This window comes from Excalfactoria chinensis, chromosome 2, assembly GCF_039878825.1.
Source record: "Excalfactoria chinensis isolate bCotChi1 chromosome 2, bCotChi1.hap2, whole genome shotgun sequence".
Lineage (NCBI taxonomy): Eukaryota > Metazoa > Chordata > Aves > Galliformes > Phasianidae > Excalfactoria > Excalfactoria chinensis.
Genome location: NC_092826.1, coordinates 45237938 through 45261869, shown reverse-complemented (window position 1 = coordinate 45261869; position 23932 = coordinate 45237938). Strand labels below are relative to the sequence as shown.

Here is a 23932-nt window from a genome sequence, read left to right as displayed (position 1 = left end):
TGGTTGCTCAAAATAGCAAAATATGCCCTAAATTTCCACTCCCGGTGAAAAGCAATTCTTTGCATAGTGATGACTTTTATGAGGCTACTTTGTGGCTGCAGATCATCTCACAGACAGAGGGAGTTGGTTAGTATCTTCAACCCAGCACAGGCCTGAAGAGTTGGGTTTCCTTTCTAAAGGCTTGGGAAACACATTATTTCTCCTGTTTGAATAGGGGACTGGCACAATGCCTCATGCAGCCTCTCCAAGGATTCATGCAGATCTGTTCTGCTCCCAGTGTAATCTTAGGGCCAAATAGTCAGGTGACGAGAACAAAATTTCTGCCCATGGTTGCTGTTTGAATGCTGAAGCACATTCAAGTATGTTTGCCATGGAAGCTGAAGACAGCTCCCTGTCTTGCAAACATTTTCCTGGTTGCTTCTCCAAGTACAGACTTCCATCACTAGAAGCCACTCCAGGCTCTTTGTTTTGTTGCTCTTTTTCCATTTCCATGTCAACTCAATCAAATCACCGGATTGTCTCAGTGACATGAAAATGACTCAGACATTACCAAGTAAAAAAACACATCAAAAGAAGCCATAAAGCTGCACTTGCTGACTGGCCACCATTTCAATCTTAACAAGTAAGAACAGTTTTGAGAACATTTTGAGTGATCTGTGCCGTTATTAACACATTTAAATGTTGATTTCAAAAACATTGATTTCAAGAAGTGTTTAATAAATGCATCTTCAAACCACTATGTCAGACCAGAGTTTGATAGCCTCGAGACATTTCTTTTTTAATGATTAAAAGGCCCAGGGGAAAAAAAGAAAGGAAAAAAAGAAGGTCTCTTTAAGGAGTAATGGCTCAGTAGATCATGGCAAAATAAAAGGAAGCCTCCTCTCACGTGTATGAGCCATATGAGCTTTTAGCAACCTATCTACCACAAAGCACTGCGCTTGTAGCGTGGAAGTACTGTGAAAAGACAAGGACTTGGTTCATGAGGAAAACTCACAAAGAGGGATTTCTTTATTCATAAGGGAGGTTGCCTCCGAGGAAAGAAATGTGTGGGAACTGTTGGCAGAGTGAAGAACTGGAAGTGTGCTGGGTACCACCAGCAGATGGGAGTTCATCCTGCTGTTGCTTCACAGTACAACGGCTGAGTGTTGTGGCAAGCAAAGCAGTTTTAATGCTTTTTTTTTTCAAGTTTGATGCTAGTAATGTTCTTTAGGTTTGTTTTTTAGCTTACTAGACTTCGTAATTTCACTTTTTCTTCCTTCCTTTACATGCTATTTTCTTTTCCCTAGTTGTAGAAAAAATGGACAATGTGACAGGTGGCCTGGAAACGTCCCATAGAAGATATACAGAAAAGCTCACAGAGGTGGAGAGTGATCTGAAGAAACTAGGTAATCCACATGCAAGCAAAACCCCTTTTTATTATGACTTTTCAGTGTTCTCCTGAAAGACAGTGGCCAGAAATTTGTCTGAAAACTGTCTGGCTATGAAAAGATACGGCACTTCTGTTTCAATTTCTCATGTACTTGGGAAGACATTTGTTAGGACTGTCTCTACCTGGGACAGCAGTTTAAGCATACATCAATACTTACAATTCCTAATGAAGTCACTCTCAATTTATTTATACTTAAATAAGCACTTAAAAGTTGTCCTCAGGAGTTTTTCTCTGAGACAGAGATGTAAAATATAGCAGAAGCTCTTCCACAAAGCCAGAGACTCTATGTGAAGTAAATATCTGTCACCTAACCATCTTGATGCCATTGTAGCACTTAAAGATCAAAACCGATGGCCGTTATGAGGGATGCAAAAATAATCGCTAGTTTAGGACTCTTATGTCTGAGACAAATTGATAACTTCCATAAAATGTGTCTTAATCACCTTAGAGAATACAAAACATAAACATTAATATTATTATGAGTTCTGGTCTTCCAAGTGTTGTCACAGTTCTTAATAATCAAAAAAATGGAACAAAATAATGGCTAGGGATCCCCAACTCATTCTATTTACATTTCTACCTGTCTTCCTTGTCTGGAAAGCCAATGAAGCTGTTTATTATCAGCTTATAGATACACATACTTATAGTTTATACTTTCTATTTAATTATTAATATGTGCATACATGCGTGTGCTCCTTGAAATACATTTTGTTTCACTTCACAAACATTATATTGAGATTTGTATTCCTTGGGAAAGTGACTGGCTTGCAGCTTGATGTTTTCAGCTTTTTTTCTTTATTTGCACACTGTTCAGAGACATGGGATAGTTCAGTGGCATGTACTTTTGCTGACACGTGTAGGTATAAGCGCTACACCTTAAAGCACATGCAGTCTCTCATGTTACTCTGCTGATTATTGACAGCATGGAGCATTTTTGATTTGGTTCATGCTCACGTATTTTTACATGCTACTGGATGGGCGGCCAATGAGATGCTGAGACTACCAGTGCCCATTTAAGTGGGTGTATGATGGAGGAAGTAAAAAAAGTTACAGGGCAGTGTGTGTGAGAGGAGTAAAGGTAAGAGGACTGTTGTAGGGTTAGATGTGGTGAATGAAAGACAGGCCTTCAGGGATTAGCTTTTGTGGACCTGACACTTGTTAGAACCATGCGAGAAGCACGGTATAATTCGAGCTATAGCTGAGAGGTAAACATACATACAGACAGAGCTGAGGAGGTCCTGAAGTAAAAGAAATGCCAGGGAGAGGAACTGTGCTCAGAACAGTGTCCAGCCATGAAAGGTTCCATAAACACTGTGGGCTGAAGTTTCTCTCACAAGGCACCCTCACTGTTCACCATCGTGACTCATTGAAACACATGAGAAGAAAGCTCCTTACAGAGCCATATTCACTGTAGCTTATGAAAATCATCCTACCCTCTCTTGGAGTCATCTGAAGTGATGGACTTCAGGCTGCATAATTCACAAACACAGTTATACTTCAGTGGGACAAAAATATATGGACTGCATATAGCAGAGGGAAGTGATTGAGACCAAGAAAGGGAATATTCCCTCAAAGTGAGTGTTGACTGCTTATTTCTTTAGTTTCCTTGTCCTGTGCAGCCTCAAAATCTTAATTACACTCAAACAAGGTCCCAGAAGTATATTGTAGAGCAGTGCAAGCAAAAGCTGAGATGTTCCTTAATGGTTATGGTTTTGCTTTCCTGAAACTCATGACATGAGGAAACAATAAAAGCAAAAGGAATGTCACTAGAAGCAGCAGTGGTATGTTCAAGAGAAAATAAATAAATGTATCCTGTCATGTCTACAATAGCCTGATGCCAAAGCTTTTGTCTTTATCCAGATTGTTTTAAAATTGGTATTATAACCATTTTAAAACTAAAACTGAGATTTAAAAATACAGAACTCTTTGTACTGAATCACAATGACGATATTCCACCTGCCTGAAAAAGGAGGAAGAAAATATGAACTGCTAGAATATACCTCTGAGCTTTCAGCAAAAGCCAGCTGTAGCTTCAAAGAATAAATTTTCTGTTACCTCTTCAGTGTTTTGAATACTTTCTACCATCCAGTTTTCATTCAAAATAGAAGCACTACTTGACAGAGTCTATTCATCATAGTTGCTAATGGCAGGTTTTCCTATGTATGACAACAGAATCACCCTTTCTTTCTCCTCAGCAAGATACAAAGCCTTCATCTTTCGTATTTCTGCTCTGTCCAGTGACAAAATTTTGTTTAGTAATTTCTCTTGTCTGGAGAAGATACTGAAAAAATCCTATTGACAAAACATTTTGGCAGCTATACTGTACCTAAAATATACTGTACCTAAAATATACTGTAATTTTTAATAGTTTGTTTTAAAAAACCTCCTCATGTTAAACTCTTTCATTAATATTTTTGTCTATGCAACAGATGACCAAGCTGGACAGAAAGCCTTGAATACTAACACTGAACTGTCTAGCTTCAGATCTGACATTCTGGCTCTTCGTCAGCAGCTTCATGATATTGCAGAGAAAACTACCAGAAACAAAGATACACTGGAGAAGCTCCAAGAATCTGGAAATGTACTAGATGATAGACAGAGCCAAATGAGAAGTGCCTTAGATAGTAACTCCTTCATGATCATCAGTGTCAATAAGACTCTTCAGGCATATACTGGCTATATAAACAATCTTCAACAAGACACAAGTAATATCCAAACAAATCTGCAAAACCAAGTGCATTCTCATAATGTGGTCATCATGAACCTTAACAACTTAAACTTGACACAAATACAGCAAAGAAATCTTATCAGTGTCCTGCAGAAGTCTATGGAAGATACGAGTTTGGCTATTTTAAGAATCAAGAATGATTTTCAAAACCTGCAGCAGGTTGTCCTTCAAGCCCGGAAGGACACTGACTGGCTTAAGGAAAAAGTACAAAATTTACAGACTTTGGCTGCCAACAACTCAGCACTAGCAAAAGCTAATAATGATACACTTGAAGACATGAACAATCAGCTCAGTTCCTTCAGTGGGCAGATGGAGAATATCACCACAATTGCCCAAGCCAACGAACAAAATCTAAAGGATCTCCAGGAACAGCATAAAGAATATGAAAACAGAACTTCTGTCAAATTCAACCAACTAGAAGAGAGGTTCCAGGTCTTCGAGACTGATATAGTCAATATAATTAGCAACATCAGCTACACTGCTCATCATCTACGGACATTGACTAGCAATCTCAATGAGGTCAGGACAACTTGTACAGACACCTTAAGTAAACATTCAGATGAGCTGATTTTTATGAACAGCACCCTAGCCAATATTCGTTTAGACTCTGCATCACTCAAGATGCAACAGGATTTGATGAGGTCACGGTTAGATGTTGAAGTTGCCAATTTGTCAGTAATCATGGAAGAAATGAAGCTGGTAGATTCCAAACACGGCCAGCTCATCAAGAACTTCACTATCCTACAAGGTACGTAGGTTCTCTAGTGAAGCTTGGAATGGATTGTGAGGAATTCCTATTTGCAGTACTTTATTTCTGTGTAAGTTAATGCATGTTGGTACACAGTTTGGGTGTTTTCCATTATATAATCCTAAACTTTGGAAATGTAAATGTAGATTGAATTTTCCTTACTAATTTTCCTACGCCTTCTTTACATACCTAGAATGGGGATGTTATGGAAGAAGGTTCTGACTTAGCAGATTTTATTCTGAGTGACTGCCTGGATCTGCTTTTGATTTAGTTTCTAAAATAAGTTAGTGAAGGTGTGGAACCTCAAGAAACCAATCCCTGCTAAGGAGGAAATGGCTAAAAAATATATGTTGGACTGTTCCCAGAAAGGTCCACCCTAACTGAAAAACAAGTTAATATTTTACTTTAAGCCAGTTGTTAGTCCGCCAGGATACATCCTACTTTGCTTAGTGTTTAATCCTGGAATATTTTGTTTTCTCCAGGAATAAATAGCATTAAGTTTAGGAGGTTTCTCCCAGTCAAGTGAAAAGAACACTCATATTGCCAACCTGATGGGAACCAGCCAGGCCTAAAACTCTAATCACAAGTAAAAATTAAATGTTCCAAATAGACTAGGTCTGATTTAGAGTCAAGATCACAAGTCAGTAACCCTAAGCTTTTTCATTTCATACAGGCCTAAATTAACCTAGATGAGTAATTCATGTCTGAAGGAGTTTAAATGATGTTGAAAAAAATACACTTAGGCAAAATATTTGATCACCCATGACCAAATAATTTGAATCCAAAATTACTTAGCTATTTATGTATGGAAAACTGCCACAGCATTACCATTTCCTATCATGTGTATTGTTCCGTTTCCTTTTATAACCTACCAGCTAGTGAATATAACTGGCCTTTCCCATTGATGGCCCATTGCACATCGTCCATCTTTTTTGTCTCTTTGACAACCCATTATTGACGGAGTAAGAAACAGCACTGCAGGAAAAACAGCTCAGTAGTCTATGAGAGGAGAGGCGTTGCTAGAAAGAAAAGAAAGAATAGGAGAATGGGAGCGTCAACATGCAGTACTGCATGCATAGCCAGCACAGAGCATGTTGTGCTGGGCACCTCAACTGGTCACCTCGGGCATCATAGTACTGTCCAGTTCATAGGACAAGATGCATCAGATGGTTTTCTTCTCAGTTTTATATTTCATGGAAGCTCATAAAAGAGAAATGGTGCGTAGAGCCTGAGAAGGAGATTTACAAGCAAAGTCACAAGTAGCCTGGTTTTCACAGTGCTGCATATCCAGCATCACTTGTCCAAGATATATTAAAGAAGGACCCCAGGTGGGCTTTTTGTTTGTTTCCTGTCTGTATTCCCACTTTGAATGCTTACATTGTTTCAGGCCCTCCTGGTCCAAGGGGACCTAAAGGTGACAGAGGCCCTCAAGGTCCTCTTGGCCCTGCTGGCCTAAAAGGACAAAAAGGAGAGAAAGGAGAACCTGGACCACCGGGACCTGCAGGTGAAAAGGGCCCACCTGGGCCTATTGGGCCACCAGGAGAGAAAGGAGGGAAAGGCTCAAGAGGATCTCCAGGCTCCAAAGGTCAGAGAGGTTCTCCTGGCAAAACGGGTCTTCCTGGACCAAGTGGAGACCCAGGGCCACCAGGGCCACAAGGCAAAGATGGCCCACAGGGGCCACCAGGGCCACCAGGATTTCAAGGCCTGCAAGGAACTGTGGGAGAGCCAGGCGTACCAGGACCTCGAGGACTACCTGGGCTACCTGGAGTCCCTGGGCTGCCTGGTCCAAAGGGCCCACCTGGCCCACCGGGACCACCAGGTCCAGGGATGCCAATGGCACTACAGAGCGAACCTACATCGGTGCCTGAGGCTAATGGTAAGCTATCAAAACATGCATCTTTTACTGTGATACAAATATACCTAGTGAAGGGTGTTCACCAGAGTTACTGGTTCACACAACCTCTGCTACATCTCAGTCGCCGAGGTTAATCATAAAGACCCCCCGTCAAGTGAAGCTATGCCTTGGTCTTCCTACTTAGGATCTGAAACTGGTTCAATTTATTGTTTACAGCTACAGGAAAAATCATAAGGTGTGTGTGGATTAAATGGTCCAGTTGGCCTCACAGTTTAACCTTGATTTCACTGTTAGGATTTTTGTAAATAAATTCTCAAAGTGTATCTATAGATGGCAGTGCATTGTAGATGGGTGTGGGATACTCCCCTAACTATTGGCCTTATGCAGAAAGTTACTGTTGGCTTATTGATTTAAGAGTAATTGGTTTCATGCAAAAAAAAATCACATCACAGGTTGTTCTCCTCATTGGAAGAACTACACAGAAAAATGCTACTACTTTTCAATTGAAAGAGAAATTTTTGAAGAGGCAAAGTTATTCTGTGAAGAGAAGGCATCGCGCTTGGTTATCATAAACAACAAAGAAGAGCAGGTAACTTTTCTTTCCATTTTTCAAGGAGGGAATCTGTGCTTATTTAACATATGGGAAGCCACAAAGTACATGGGAAGCTATGAGCATCATGAATAGTGAAAGTACACACAGTGATTGATTTGCACCAGTCTGCATTTTGTCCGCCTTCTTCTGCTCAGCAGTTATTCCTTGTGAGAAGCATCTCACCCTGAAGGCGCTGGTCACAAAGCACAGGAAGAATGGTGAGAATTGAAGGAGTTTCAAACCTCTGAAGGTGCAGTCCAGTATGCTTTGCATACAATCCAAAATGTGGACTTTTTTGCAGCGTTGAAAGTAATTTATTTTAAAATTCTTTTTAATATATGCAGCCTGACTGCTGTGACCCACAGATGTTTTTCATATAACTATAAATCTAGCTGTACTTTTAGAACTGTTCAACATAATTACTCTGTGGCGATGTGGCACCGGGAACATCAAGATACAAGTGCTTCCTGTCTGTTGGTGGTTTTTTGGTTTGGTGGGGTTTTTTTCCCCCATTTGCAACTATAAGATATTCACTTTAACTTTACGTCCACCTCACTTTGATGACTAGGTCTTTGTACTTCACCTGCATCTCATACTAATGGATATGGTGTCGCAAAGCAAACTCGTGAAACCTGTCTTCAGCTTTAAAAAGTTTCTCCAGTAATTCCTCTTCTGATAGAAAGATGTCCTTGAAGATAGAGTAGCTTATTATCTCCCAAGACTGTATTTGCTTGTTACAGACTGATATCTTTCTTCCACAGCAATGGATAAAGAGGCAGATTTCAGGGAAAGGCAGCTTCTGGATTGGACTTACAGATTCAGAGAAGGAAAATGAATGGAGGTGGCTGGATGGATCCTTACCACTTTACACGTATGTAAATAAAAACAGTAGTGTTTCTTCTCTGCAGCTTGTACCATTCTTGCCAGCACTTCTGTAAACATCATCTAGAAATTATCCCATGGATGCAGAGGTTTGTAGGTGCCAATGAAATAATTCTTTACTGAGGGTGTTGAACTTTTTTTCCCTCTCCCTTCGCTATGCACATAACTTTATTTCCTTACCAGAAGTAAAGCTGAACACTGAATGAAAGAATCACGTAACTACACAGCAAAGTGTCCCTTGCCAAAAGTTTATTACAAAGTTGAGATGGAAAGCACAGACAGTATTTCTGTCTTGGTTTGACTTTTCCCTATTTGCATTACAAGAGGCTATAAATAGGGGGTTCCTTCTGTTAAAAATAAAAAATGCCAGCCTTTAGATAAAGCCCAAATCTAAGTGGAAAGCATTAAACATAAGGAAAATGCTTGAAACAAGGGTGTCTGAGCTTTGGCCGGCCAAGAACTGGATTGGCAGCTCTCCAGGAATCCTAGGGCTACACCTAATTTGTCCTAAATGGAACAGATTTCAACCACCCAAATTTTTAATACTGAAGGGTTTACAGAGCTGAGCATGCTGTGCTCCACAAAAACAGGCTCAGTCAGTCAATTATTACAAAATAATTAGCTGTGATCTCCTTGGTGCTCATTTTGATGGGAAACATGGAAAAAGTCAGACGCATTTCAAATGAGCCATAATATTTTCCCCTTTTTCTCCTTCCCTGTTTTTATTTTTCATCCTCTTTATGGCAGCACTGTGCCTGAATCCTGCTTCAGCCGCTGCTTTCAATAGATTTCCACCACACCATGGGCTAAGGTGCCCTGTAATAACCTCAGAGCTGTCAGTTTCTTATTTTCAAAGTATTTCATTACTCAGAAAGCCACGTGTCCTCCCAGGTGCCTGCTCAGATGCTCTGTATCAGGCATATTTTCTGTCTAAACGTAGCCCGTATCAGCCAGCAATCACAAGCTCTGGTCAACAACCTGTTCCTTCAGGAAAACTGAGCTTTTAAGTCCCAAGGTTGGAAGTGTTTTTCACTTGTTAAACAAAAACAGGATGAGGAAGCACTTGCTGCAAGCTCTTTACATACTGCGTTAACTTTCACCATGAAGACTAATGATCTCAAAATATATGTAGATACATACTCCGTACATTCTTTATAAGCCCAAAATTTCACCTTCTATTGAAACACTGATCTGTAAGTTAGATAACCTTTGCTGTGCCTCCCAAGAGGTCCATCTCAGTTCAGTTACTGGCCAAGTCACCACACTGCCATCATTTGCTGCCAGCTTCTCGCAGAACCATCTGCTGGCAGGAATGAAGCATGCACACTGTGCAGGTTCAGAATGATGCACATAGAGCACTCCCGCTATATGTGCTGTACATTCAGAAACTAAAATAAAGTTCATTGGTCTAATTTTAGGTCTTTGAGTCTTGGCAGACCGAGGCCGAATAGATTCCCTTCTCTGTTATACATCTGTTTTCCATTTTCAGCAAGAGTCATGTATTGTTTGTCTCAACGTGTATTTCCCTTTCAGAACAGATCTCATGATGTTTTTGTTAATTTCTTGTGGTTGAAAAACTGTCGTGTGTGCTGCGTTGTGCAATAATATCTATTGCTCTTTTGTTGAAAGAAACTGGAAAACCGGGCAACCTGATAACTGGAGTCATGGGCATGGGCCAGGAGAAGATTGTGCTGGGTTAATCTACGCTGGGCTCTGGAATGACTTCTACTGTGAAGATGTTAACAATTTCATTTGTGAAAAAGACATGGATAAAGGTAAGCAAGGCACCTGATTTGATTATTTCACTCTATATGTGGCAGGTCAAGTTCAAGTACACTTTGCACAGATACAGTCATAGAATCTTTAGAATTGGAAGGTACCCTTAAAGGGTATCTGGTCCAACTCCCCTGCAATGAACAGGGACACATACAACTACATCAGGTTGCTCAGAGCCCTGTCCATCCTGACCTTGAATGTCTTTAGGGATGGAGCACCCACCACCTCTCTGGGCAACCTGTTACAGTGCCTCACCACCCTTATGGTGAAAAACATTTTCCTTATATCCAGTTTAAATCTAGGTAATAGGTAGGTAATGATGAGTTGGGCCAAGCATAAGGTTGGTTGCAGTGGCAGTGCTAATACTCTACATGATGTGGATGCTGGATTGATCGCTGGAAAAGCAGCCTTCAGAGTGACTGCAGGCATCATGTGCTCTGCTTCTTGGCCTCTTGTAACACGCCTAAAATTTCAGACATGCTTTGGCACATACGCTCTAGACCCTGGCCACACTTCAAGCTGTTTTTATAAACTCAGTGGCCAAGCAGGTGGGAAAACTGGCCTTTAGGCTGGCTCAGGGACCAGCCTTCAAAAAACAAACAGACTGTTCTGAAAGTTTGTGCAACAGGAAGCACTTGGTAACTGCTAAGATGGCCTTAAAATTCTGACAAGGAATGCTGCCAGGAGATGTCCTGTTGGGCTGAGGAGCCGGGTCCCCATGCCAAACAACTGCTCTGTTGCAAATAGTGACCAATGCAGCAGAGGGCTTGTAAATGGCCGTGTGGCTGAGCAGTCACCCAGGCAGTTGCTGCAGGAGCTCTTTTTCTAGGTATACAGGCAGAGTGCAGAGTGGTTTGTGTGGTTTCTTGGAACCCAGCCCTACCATTACAAAGCGAGGTGGTAATGGTGCTCAGGGCCATGTTCCACCTAAATGTTAACACCTATGTACGACCTGGTGTAACATTGCTTTGCTAAGAGTACCCAGCTGCTCCACTTGCAAATACGTAGGCTGAATTTCAGCAAAGGCAGATGGAAGTGTCAGCTAGAGCCAAAAATACTTCCCATCCACAAAAACATCCCCCTGCAGCAAAACAAAACAAAGTGCTGAACAAGCTTTGTGTGTGTCTAACACTGTTTGGGTGTCCAGAGTGAAGGACTGCATGTAAGTAACAACACAGTGTGCCCTCCTTTCCCTGCATACATTTGTTATTTTAAAAAAAGCCTCATGGCTTACAAATATTTATGTTCCAGGACTTACAGAATCTGAACATGAGTCCAGTTAGAGTTTTAACATACCTTAATCTCAGTATGTCTCCTTTTTAGAACTGTGTTTAATCTTCACAAGCTTTTTATGTGATGTTTTTCTGTTTGATTTTTTTTCTCTCATGCTGCAGGGCAAATATTTGGAGTGTAACAGGCTGTGACTTTACAGATACCTACACGTTGTGGAAATTCACTTCAAGAAAAAGAGAGTCCTAGGAGAGAGCAACATTGCCTACAAACAAAAAAGAAAGAAAGAAAGAAAGAAAGAAAGAAAGAAAGAAAGAAAGAAAGAAAGAAAGAAAGAAAGAAAGAAAGAAAGAAAGAAAGAAAGAAAGAAAGAAAGAAAGAAAGAAAGAAAGAAAGAAAGAAAGAAAGAAAGAAAGAAAGAAAGAAAGAAAGAAAGAAAGAAAAAGAGATCAAAACCAAAAGCAAGCACTGAAAACTGGTTAAATTGCATAAAGGAATTCAGCAGCAACTCTTCTTCAGCATCCAATTGTTGGAAGCCTTTCACCCCACAGCATCAGGAAATACCATTGGGACTTAATTCTGCTATAGGTTTTTCTTCCCAGCCGATAACCACAGACATCAGCAACTTGTGCCTTCAGAAAAAAAGACGTTCTCTCAATCTGAGTAAGACCTGTTGTTCAGTCATCTATAGAAAAAAACATACGAAGCAACTGGTGTAAACAGGATGTTACATTTGCTACGATCCCAAATGTAGGAAAATTATGCAGATACACAAATATATAGATTTTATATAAATATATATATATAGTCCAACTCTTATCAATAATATGGAATATACTTTTAAGAGCTTTTAAAACTTTGTATTTTTGTACAAAATATTTGCTTTTTACAATTGTTCTCTTTTTTAGTGACTTTTTTTTTTACAAGTATAGTGCACGGGGGCCAAAGAAAACAATAAAGGTACTAATAATTCACTAAGGTTTGTTACCAGGCCTAGCTCGGCTATAGAGAAATATTTTTCCAGTTAGAAATATTTGTACTTTCCCAGTTGATTTGTTCTGGTTAAATAACTTTTTAAAGCAAATTTCAGGCAGTGTTTTCCTTGTTTTACACAATCTAGTCTCTGTGTGTAGCAATGAAGTTGACTAAGGACTAGACACTCGTTGTAGCTCCGATCTCAGCTGTGTTCCATCAGGGTACTCTGCAAAGACCATGCTAATAAAAGTTTTTCCTTCCTTCCTTCCTTCTTTCTTCTGTGCCTTCCTGCCTGCCTTCCAACCTTCTTCCACTGGTGAGGAAATGCCACAGACCTTGAAATGTTTTCATTCCTTCTCCCTGTTTGTGAGGAATCCTGCCTTAATAGGTGCTACCCACGTGTCCCAGCGGAGGGGTTTTAAGAAAACAGAAACAAAAGTTCTACACTTACAGGAATACATTTATTTTCAAGATAGATTTCAAAATTTGGTAATAAAAACATGCTGCACTCAGAGAATCTGATCAACTTGCGTTTCTCCAAAGTACTTTGTAAACTGATCTCTCTGTTTTCTTGGACCAGTACTTCTCTCCCAAACAAACTGCAAAATAAGCTACAAAACAGAAAGCAGTGTGGCTAAGTGAGATGATATCATCAACCAGACAGCTTCCTCCACAGTCCCTTGAGCCATTGCCTAGGCAGCAGTGCTGCTTATCAGGAATTTAAACAATTAGTGACCTGCTGAAGCTCATTAGCACAACCCCTGGTTTTGGTTCCCTGGTTTTTATGCTCTTCATATGGCCACATGGTGTATCACGAGGGAAGTTGTCTTGGCTACTTCTGAAGAAGAGTTGTTTTTCCTTTGCCTCCTGACCAGCCATTTGCCTTGGCCGAATGTAGATAAGCTTGTTGAAATACTCCAGCTCTGCTGGAAGGAGACATGGTTTTGTACTTCAGATTTTCAAATACTGCTCATAAGAACATCCAATTAAAGACTGCTGCTTTCCTGAATCCCACACTCCCTCCCGTGTTCATTCTTTGTGGTGGTGGTGGAGGGGGTGGGGGGGAAGAGTTATTTTAAGCATAACTTACTTAATGTTGCATTTGGGAACCTGTCCTGTGGCACGTAGTAGATGTGAGACAGGAACAAGGAAAATTGCATATATTTATTTGAAAGTGAAAGGTTTGTGTATTGTAGCCCCACAGACTGTGTGTCACCGTCTTGGAGGCTGTGCTTCTCTTGAGACACGCTGCATTCCCAAGAGTTTTCTTTTGGATTTTTCATCAGGCTTTTAAACACAAAGTGGTTCTACTATACACCCTGTCTTGTTGCACCTAGGAAGTGTGTGTAGATGCATGCTGTAGTCTTTACATATATACTACACAACATCTGTAGAGATGTTGCTAAGCTGCTAGTTTTGGATAACAAGGTACAACGCTATTATTTTGCAGAAACCACGGTAAGTGAAGCCTTGCAGAGCCAGACTGAATTAGAGGAGCACTGCTATCTATCTGGCATATTTCCTAAAATTAAGCCCATTCTGAACGTCTACCCAGTTAAATGAAGCTCTTCATGGTTTTTAGTGATGTGATGGCCCTGTATCAACACAAGAAGCTTGCAACAAACTTCTGTGTAAGCTCCAGACACACTCTTTGCTCACCCTAATATCTGTTTTCAGTTCCTCTAGCAATGGGGGTGACTTTACAGTACAGGTTCAGATAATCCAAGACTCATTTAGTGACCTCCATTCCCTCAACAGAGGTTTTCCGTGCAGTGATGATTAACAGCTACAGCTACATTCATACCTGCATAAGGTTACAGATACGGCTGTTCATCAGCAAGAGCTGCTTAGCGTATTGAAATCTAGTATAGCAGCCATGTTAAATCAAGCATGGAAATAACCATTGAACTGGGACAGTTTAAAGATGTAACATTTTTATAAATGAAATACTTATTTCAAGGTGATTTTCAATGCTGGATTGTAATTCATGTTCTAATTAGCCACCTTTAACTGGGAAACAAAGTGTGCCTGGTCTAAACTGTGAAGCTGCCTGGAGATGGATGCTGCATTTGCATGCCTAGTGTGTTCATTCATCCTTAAAATCTGGCCTCTGTAGCCAAGTAAGCTGGGACAGATAGTCATTCCAACCCAGTATTTCTGCAAGAGGGAAATGGAGGTGTCAAATGGCCACAGAGAAGGAAATCACTGGGAGAACTGGGAGGGTATTGAGACAGCTCAAAGACCTGTCACAGAAAGAAGAATCACTGAACCACAGAATCACAAAATCACAGAATGGCCCAGGTTGGAAGGGACCTCAGGGATCATGAATCCAAACCCCACCACAGGCAGGGCCACCAACCTCCACATGTAATACTAGGCCAGACTGCCCAGGGCTCCATCCAGCCTGGCCTTGAACACCTCCAGGGATGGGGCATCTACAGCCTCTCTGGGCAGCCTGTTCAGCACCTCACCATTCTCACAGTAAAGAACTTAAGAGAAGAAGACTGGCAAGGATGCAAGCAGGACACTGGAAAGGGCCAAGAAATTGTCAAGAAAGCCAGAGCTGCCACATGGGGTCTGAAAAACATCCCTGTTAAATCTGCTTTCTATATGGTTTGAGTGATAGCACAGGTTGTATGGAAAGTTCTCAGTGATAGGAAATTATTTTGTCCCAGCTAGAGTTTTGGCTTTCCTTCCTGTACACAAGTAGTATAGCTTGGCATACTGAGTTTACATTTTCATCACTCTTTTTTTCTTGGTTTATATCAAATTGAAGGCAAGTTCCTATTCCAAGGCAAGCAGTCAGGGAGGGGAGAGGAAGGCAGAGAGGGTGCAAAGTCATTGTGATTTACATCAGTGCTGGATTTCTTAAATCCATGTCTGACTCATGTAATTAATTTATTTTGAATCATCTTCAGCTGATTAGAGTTTATAAATCTCAAACTTTCATCCCCTGTGATGTCTATAAATAATACTTCCAGTTGTTCCAATAAAGGAAGCACTAAGTAGAGATGCAGTTGTTTACTTGCTCATGTTTGTGTAACCAAGAGACATGTGGAGATCAGTGTCTACAAACAGACAGAAACATTTGGAGACATTGAGAATAAAATCGATGAAAATTATTTTTATTAAAGCCCTTTCACTTACACCATCCTAGTTCCAAGCATGGCTGTGGCTCTTTAATTGCAGTTTTAGTTCATTGCTCCTGCAGTATGCTAAATGCTAGAAACTTGAGCTGTGCAAGACAAAATAAAACTGAGGTCCCTCTCACAGTTCCCCATCTCAATGGAATAATGCAAAGCATGTTAAACACGCCTCTACATGAATGATGCTCTGACCTCGGCTCTAGAACCATAGAACTACAGACCACAGAAGTACAGAATGGCGTGGGTTGGAAGGAGCAGTTTGTGTGTTACCACACAGGAACAGCTCACCCCAGATGTGATGGTAGGGGACAAGCAGCAGGACACAGCTGTCTTCACCTGGCACTGCCTCCAGCCTGGGTCATTGAACAGCCCAGGTAGGAAGGGACCTCTAAAGTTCACCAGATCCAGCCTTTGGTGAGGAATGGAGTTCTAGGTGAGGTCATCTAGCTGCCTGTCCAACTGCATCTTGAATGCCTCCCATGATGGGGACTCCATCACATCCCTGGGGAGGTTGTTCCAGTGACTGGTGGCTCTCACTGCAAGAAAGTTCCTTCTTGTATCAAGAGCAAACCTCTCCTGTTGCAACTCATAGTCTCCATGTAGCATCTTCGAAAAAGAGAGCCACCATGCTCTCCATACTGAAAGCACATGACGGGGTCAGCCCTGAGCCTTCGCAGAATCCTACTACTGCCATGGCCTGAGATGGGGCGGTAGCTGTACAGTTTGCAGCTCATACTCATGTTCTCACAAAGGTAATTTGGATATCTATAGGCAGAAAAGCAATGCACCTGATGGAAAATACTTTTTGTTCTCCAGAAACCAGGCCTTCCTCAACCCGGAGCCTATTTGTTCATTCACCATTTCCACCTCACTTTTTCCATGACGTTTTATTTAAAAGAAAAAGGGGGAAAAAAAAAAAAAAAAAAAAAAAAAAAAGAAAAGAAAAAAGAGAAAAGAAAAGTAAAAAAAAGAAAAAATCTTGGCAAAACTACTTTTGAAAGTTCTCATGTGTTTCCTTTCTTAGGATGGGATACGTTTGGGTTTTTTTTTCTTGCCATCTGGCTCAGAGTTGAAAAAAAGAAGAACCCATTCTTTGATTTCTTTTTCAAAACAAACTCCGTGTAGAGCTCCAAAATTTGTGTAGAGCTTTTTTGTTGTTGTTGTTCTTTCTTTCTTTTTTTTTCTTAATAGCAGGACAATAAGAGCGAATCAGCGGGCAAATAAATGCTCTTCTTAGAGAATATCTTACATGTGGTTAGGATTTGCTTAGCCAAAGGGTTTCCCAGAGGCATGGAAGTATTGCCAACCCCCACTCTGTGACCGGGGGAAAGAGGAGATTTTCAAGTGTATGATTCGTTTTGATGTCTCGGTTTGGGGTATCTGTTTTCACATGTTAGGGAGGTGATTTATAGAGGTGATTTCCTCCAGTAATAATAATGACATCGGCATAGAGCACATCCACGCACCTCAGTTTGAGAGCAAGGGGCTCTTTTCAGTGCTGAATTAAAGAGAGAGGTGTCTCCCCCACATCACCATGCATATGGTGTGGATTTGGAAGGTAAACTTCAGTGTGATCTGAGCATAACAACATCAGCCCAGCAGAGAGCCATGTCTTGCAGGATGAGAGCTAACAATTGACCTTGAATTACCAGGAGACTCCTTGATCATGGGAAAGCAGGTTAAAGGGCTGCTGAGGCTTCTGCAGAAGCCGCCCAGAAAATGTGACAAGCTCTATTTTAAAACTAATTAGGGTTTTCTACCCCTTTAAATATTTCTGGCTGCTCTTATTAAGAACCTTCTTTTAATAACCAGTGTGAAAACAATTATGTCCAGTTTAGACACATTTGTTCCTGCAGCAGTGCTGTCCCTTAGCTTGAATCGCTTCTCTCCAGGGACCGCCATGCAATTGTAGTGGTCAGTCTGGAGCCATTCATTCTGGATGCAGTGAGGAGTGGCTGGGAACAAACATCCCTCTGACCAACAGAGGAGCCCCCAGTGATATGGTCTGGCACTGGTTCCATCCCCAAAAGGGACTATCTGAGAACACGCCATGCCTCTCAGTGAATGGTGGAAGCTTTCATGCTCTTTGTACTGCTAGAGAGCAACAAAATTGGAATAGGGGGTGGCTTTCTGCTGAACTGGAGTAGAATAGAAGGTGCTTGAGGTTTTATGAGGCAGTGTCCCATTTTTAAAAGAAATTAATCTATCAGTTTGAGTTTTGGCATATCTATTCTGGTTCAATCATGGAATCACCAAGGTGGGAAAAGAACTCAAAGATCATCTGGTCCAACTGTCCACTTATCACCAGTATTTCCCACTTAACCATGTCCCTCAGTACAACATCTAAATGGTTCTTGAACACCTCCAGGGACTGTGACTTCACCAGCTCCCTGGGCAGCCTATTCCAGCACTTGACGACTCCCTTGGAGAAGTCTCCTAACATCCAACTTGAATCCATCCAACCTGGCCTTGAACACCTCCAGAGTCAGGGTATCCACAACCTCTCTGGGCAGTCTGTTCCAGCACTTCACCACTCTCATAGTAAAGAAGCTAACTTGTGATTTCTCCTTGTTATATTTTCTGGTCTATCTGTCTGACTGAGGCACAGATCCAAGGCTCAGAAATCCACAAGCTTCCGGGCAGTGGGGACTGCTTCCAAACTCTCCACAGTTGCAGCCATGCTCTCACCAGCCTTGCCAGAGGTCCTGCTGGTGGAAGCTGCGTGTCTGAAATGTGACTTTGGAAGATATCTGTTTGGGAATCTCTCTCATTCAGAAGTCTGGGCATATTGCAAAGATGACATTTCCGTAGTTCCAGCTCCATTATCCACATTCATATAAAACAGATGATGAATTATTTTTTTCTGAATGGTAGCAATGTATTTTTGTCCACTATTTTTCTAATGTCAGAATAAAAGTCTGGAGGTGGAAACTGGACAAAACATTGTTTGGCACCGCAGTAATCCTAATGTAGCAAGCAAATAACATTCCTGGATTAATGCCTGTGAGAACAGCTTGAACTGACATCTCAACAGCAGACAGCTTACTGCTATCTGCTCATGGAAGCAAACTTAGTGCTGCTCCATCTTCTGAGGGGCACAGGCAGCCCCACAGTGTTCTAAGGCTGAAGAGAGAAGAACTGAAGATAGAAAGGGACCAGAGGAGAAAGGGACAGATTGAAAAGAGAAATAGGTAGAGAATGACTGAGGAGTAAAATGAACTCTGATGTTCTCATCGTGGTTTCTAGTAAGATCAACCACAGAGGAGCTCTCTTCTCAGAAACAGTGTAAGAGGCCATTGTCATGGTTCTCATAATTCCCATTCTCGGCTGGGAAAAGAATACACGCTTGACTTGTGAGGGAAGCCTGCTGGAGCCTGAAGTCATGTCCGACTTTCCCAGCACAAACAAAAATTCCTGGTGGCTCCAAGTCTCCAGGGAACTGGGTTGGGGGTTTTGGTTTGGTGGTTGGTTGTTTTCTTTCCTGCACATCCTTTCCCTCCTACACAAGTTTGGAAACACAGAATATTTTCTAGTCTTCCAGCTGTATTAGAAGCACAGAGCTAGACTTTGGAAGGAAGATTAAAGCAAGAATATGCAGCAGTCTCCAAGCAACAAAATAATGCGTGTACTGGGAATTAGGTCTACAATAGAATTTGGAGTCAGAACTCCTATTTTAGTACTAAATTCTCATTGGTGTTTGCATTTGAGCAGGTGCGCTTTATGAACAGTCAACTATGCATCTTTAATAATAGTAATAAACAGCAGTAAAAATGTACAGATGTTGAAAAAGAGGAATTACTGAACCAAAAAGAAAGTCATCTGGTTTTGCAAAAGAGATGATTGCTGAATTTGAAAATCGAGGACAGTTCAGGCAGAAATATCCAAGTGATTTTCATAGGTAGGAATTTTAAGGGTAATGTTTTTAAATGAGTGATCAGTCAGTGAGTGATCAGCAGCTTCCCCCAACGATTAATTTTAAGGAGGTAGAATGTGGAGCCCTCTGGGGTCTCTCAATAGTCACCAGGTGGTGATTTTAAGCAAAAAGCTAATTCCAAAGGCTGATTGGACCTCTGCATCCCATTATTATCCAGCTTAGCTATATTAGGAGTGGGAAGGTGATCAAAAGACCTGATTAGAACCTTTTACTATCTGAAATTGACTCTCTCTTTCTGTATGTTGTGCAGTGTTAAATAAGGGAGAAAACATTTCAAACATAGTTTCACTCCAGCGTCACTGGGAGCACTTTATTTATTTAGCAGACAACACCACAAGGTATCCTGGTCTGCGTCCATCTCCTGGCATTTTACGTATGAGAGAAGTCTAAAAATAAAATAAAGCAAGAAATAACGCAGGCAGAACAGCCGTTGTTCTATCCAGACAAAACTCTGAATGAAAGCCATTACAATGGAGCAGACTTTGCAATTGAAAATCCATTTGCATTTTCAAGTCTGATTCCAACTGTAAATCTTTGGTTATATTTACAACAGATTAAAAGACTCTGGCCCCACTACACTTCTCCCTGGCAAGAGGAAAACCACCTGCACAGCATCAGTCATTGCTTCAACTCTGTAGGTGCACATTTTTCAGTGACAGGGTGGTATATTTTTTCATGTCCCATCTCTTCATTTTCACATGCAGTAAAATCATATGCACTGCATTTTCCTCAGCCCTGTGGTAGTTGGCACTCTGGTTAAGGAACTGATGTGTGTTTTGATTTGCTCCTTTCCCTCAGTTTGAGGAACTACTGCACTATTTCCTTTGTAATCACACGAGCCAAGGTAAAAACACTGAACAAACATGTGGCTGAGAAAGCACACAAAAAAGCCAGGAAGACTGCTCATTTTTCCAAGTACAGAGAGAGTGAAAAAGAGTGTACACCATGCAACAGGCTATGTAAACCCTTCTGGAGTTGGCCATGTCCCTCAGTACCACATCTACACGGTTCTTGAACACTTCTAGTGACAGTGACTCCACCACCTCCCTGGTCAGCCCATTCCAATCTTTCATCACTAATGCCCAACCCAAAGCTCCCTTGGTGCAACTTGAGGCCATTCCATCTCTTCCTGTCTTCCTTTGCAAGTTGGTTTCTGATACAGCAATCAATACTGCAGGCCAAATTCCACCATTTGCATGCCAACCAAGCTTTGGAGAATAAGCAAACAAAGAAACAAATAAATAAAGCATTTCAGGTTCTCACCTTTCAGAAAACAAGGTTAAATTTTGCCTGTTGTTTCAAAAATTGTATAGCCAGACAACAGAGAATTTACCCAGAAGATGTCCATTTCCTTACTTTACAGAATCCCTTTAAACACAGCCCCTAGAGTTCCTCTCTATGGATATGAACTAGATTGAACCTCATTCTGTACCACTATCATGGAAGCTTTCCATGTATAGCAATCTGTCACAGAAACAGTCCATTTTCATTCCCAACTTATAATAATTTTTCACTAAATCCAACAGTAGCTTGTTACTACTTGAGTCTTCGCAGAGATACATGTCAATCAACACAATACCATCAATTTTATGGATGAGAGCTTGATGTGGTAAATCATTTAAACTTGCATTTGGCTTTAAACATATCTCTGGTCCTGTCGATCAACATCTAAAGGACTCTTCAGTCCAGTTTCACTTTCTACTCATTTCAGATGCTGATGATATTGGCCAGCCAAAGGCTTTGCAAGTATTCCTGCAAGAACACCTGCAAGTGGCCTTGAGAAAGTCACCTGAGAGACAGACTAGAAATAAAAACACCCAGAAAATTCCACTAGTTCACCAGATATTTGTAATCAATTTGACTCAAAAGATCTTTTGCTTCATTTAACAAATGGATAGTAGCTGACTAAAGAAATTAATCGCTTTTCCTTAAGTCAGGCAATGAATGACAATGAATGAAGAGCCTAAGCAGGCAAACCAAAGTTTGAGCTACATTTAGTCAATTCAGGGTCTAACAGGTAGCTGGGAATCTTCAGGTGGAAAGTTTGATACGTTATTACTGTTTCCTTGGGCACCACAGAAAAGTCACTTGCATGTGAAATTTAATTAGATACATTATATATAGCGGGAAAATGTGTGATTGATAGAAAGCTTGAGTCAGATTTCAGTTTTTGTCATGTGGATATTTTATCTTTGAGTTAGATACTACATTGTTATCTGACATCTTGTTATATCTGTTGTCTTGTGATATCTTGTTATCACTGCTGCTGGGAACCACAGACACTTTGCTTTACTAGCCCTACTTTAAAGAAACTAGAGAAACGAATTTTTCACTTTTTTCAGTGGAATTACTCAGATTCGTCAGCTCTTTGCTTGTCTTTCTTTACATAATAATTTCCCCATTTTCTTCTACTATCTGATGTGAAGTGAGAAAAAAACGACTTGAACCCGAGGAGTAAATATGTCACAAAGTTATTTAAACTGGAAGTGAGAGTCAAGAGCAAACAAAGACATTGAAATTACTTGCACTACTTAAGTGTGATTTCCCCCTTGCCCTCCCTTCCCCCACTTTTGTACATTTTAACTTCCTCATCTCTCAAGAGCAAAGGGAGTTCTTTCAGGCACTAGCAAATGCTTCCCTCCAGATGCTTACTCAGCTCCGAGCTGCAGTGAAGCACAGGATTTTCCAGGAATGTTTCATTGAAGCAAACTGGATAGTACAAATGGTGCTTGAATGCGTGCTGGTTTGAGAGCTTCAGGCTCTTACCTAGGGGTTTTCGCTTTTCAGCTTCCTCAGCATGTTTCCAAGTTAAGCAAAAAAAAACTAGTACGCTTCATACCATTGACAATGACCTGGCAAAACCTTGTTTCTAAGTAGCTTTTAGGAATCTGTTGCTATGGCACAAGCCCAAACAGCAGGTATAAAATCCAAAACTGTATCTCAGTAGCTCAGAGCATCACCACTGTGGGTTACACCACTGCAGAAATACATGATCTTTTAGGCCTGTCTCATCTCCTCACGCCTAAACAGCTTACCTTGGTTGAAGGTAAGAAAACAGTGTGAGATTGCAAACACTGTGGGCCTGAGAGAAAGAGTAAGTGGCTTTAGGTTTGCTACCATTTTCAGTGTTTAAGGACAGTGGGTTTCCATGAACTTTCTCCAGCATTATGTGACAAGTATGGCTGCCTGGAAAAAGACTTTGCAAGCACTTTGAGATTACTGACAAAAGTGTAAATGCTGTCCTGATTCTAAGTTTGTTCAGACACTCTTTGATCAAACAGGCAATACTCCCAAATGTTCTCCAGGCTTCAGAAAGTGAACTGTGCTTTAGTTGCCGGTTAGACAACTGTATTGCATTCAGGCAATGCAACTGACATTTCATGGAGAGGCATGCTGATGTTGCGGGGATTTATAAGTGATTGGATTCTCTAAAGCAATAGGAGTGACTAATTTCCCTTTCAATGAAACTACATATGCTCAGCTTTCATGTTTTGAAAGGCCGCCAAAGTGGCATTCCTTCAGGCTTTAAGCTGATATAAATAAAGCGTAAAAGAGAGCTCCAACAGCAAAGTTTATCAACCATACATCCCGTATTAGAATTTACACATGGCCGGATTTTTCACTTTGTCTTCAACTGGCTCTTAAAGAATGTCATCAGCTGCCATAAGCTGGTGGTTTCCAGCTATGTTTCCACACACTGACATTCTGGAATGACATTTGGACAGCAGCAGGCTGAGGTGATGTGCTGCACAAAGTGCAAGGTACTTAACGAACTTCAGTTTCAGCATAGAGACTTTATAATATTTGCAATGCAAAAGACAAAAGTATGGTAGAAAGGGTCATTGTAGTGAAGTGAGCCATTACATCTAACACATACAGTTTGATCATTCCCCTTCTGGTCCTCCCTGTGGAGTTTTTTGTGTTTCTTAATAAAACTGTTTGCTATAGACCTTACCTATTTTAACATATTTATCCAAATCTCATTACAGGTTTTTAATATCATGGGTTTTTCTCCGTTCATCCTTCCCTTCATTCTTCACTGGGGTAAGTCATCACGTGATGGTACAGAATTCAAGCAAGAGTATCGCTTCTCAACAGTAGAGGGAAAGGACTGATTGTCCCGCTCTGCTCTACACTGGTGTGACCTCACCTCAAGTATTATGTGCAGCTTTGGGCATAATATAAGGAGGTCATAAAACTATTAGAGAGCATCCAAAGGAGGCGAAGAGGATGAAGGGTGTGGAGGGAAAGGTGTATGAGGAGCAGCTGAGGTCCTCAGGTTTGTTCAGCCTAGAGCAGAGGAGGCTGAGTGGAGGCCTCGTGGTGTCCTATAGCTCCGCAGGAGGGGAGTGGAAGGATAGCACTAAGCTCTGCTCTTGTGACAGCAACAGGGCCCGAGGGAACAGCATGGAGCTGTGTCAGGGTTGGGGACAGGTGCTGCACCAGAGGGCGGTGGGCATGGAACGGGCTGCACAGGGCTGTGGGCACAGCCCCGAGTGCTGGAGTTCAAGGAGCGTTTGGGCACTGTTCTCAGCCATAGTGTCTGGATATTTGGGTGGTCCTGTGTAGAGCCAGGAGTCAGACTTTAACCTTGTGGGTCCCCTCCAACTCAGGCTATTCTGTTTCTGTGATTCTTC

At 41.3% G+C, this 23932-nt stretch overlaps 1 protein-coding gene across 1 annotated transcript in view; it reads left to right on the top strand.

The window, feature by feature from the left end:
- COLEC12 (collectin subfamily member 12) overlaps positions 1-12483 on the top strand; it is an 88596-nt gene extending 76113 nt beyond the window's left edge. The window contains exons 4-10 of the mRNA XM_072330303.1: positions 1287-1385; positions 3859-4905; positions 6293-6781; positions 7213-7349; positions 8114-8223; positions 9864-10009; positions 11405-12483. Coding sequence (XP_072186404.1) covers positions 1287-1385; positions 3859-4905; positions 6293-6781; positions 7213-7349; positions 8114-8223; positions 9864-10009; positions 11405-11424 — 2048 coding nt within the window. The 3' untranslated portion in view covers positions 11425-12483. The remainder of the gene's footprint in view (positions 1-1286; positions 1386-3858; positions 4906-6292; positions 6782-7212; positions 7350-8113; positions 8224-9863; positions 10010-11404) is intronic.
- Positions 12484-23932: the final 11449 nt, after the last annotated feature.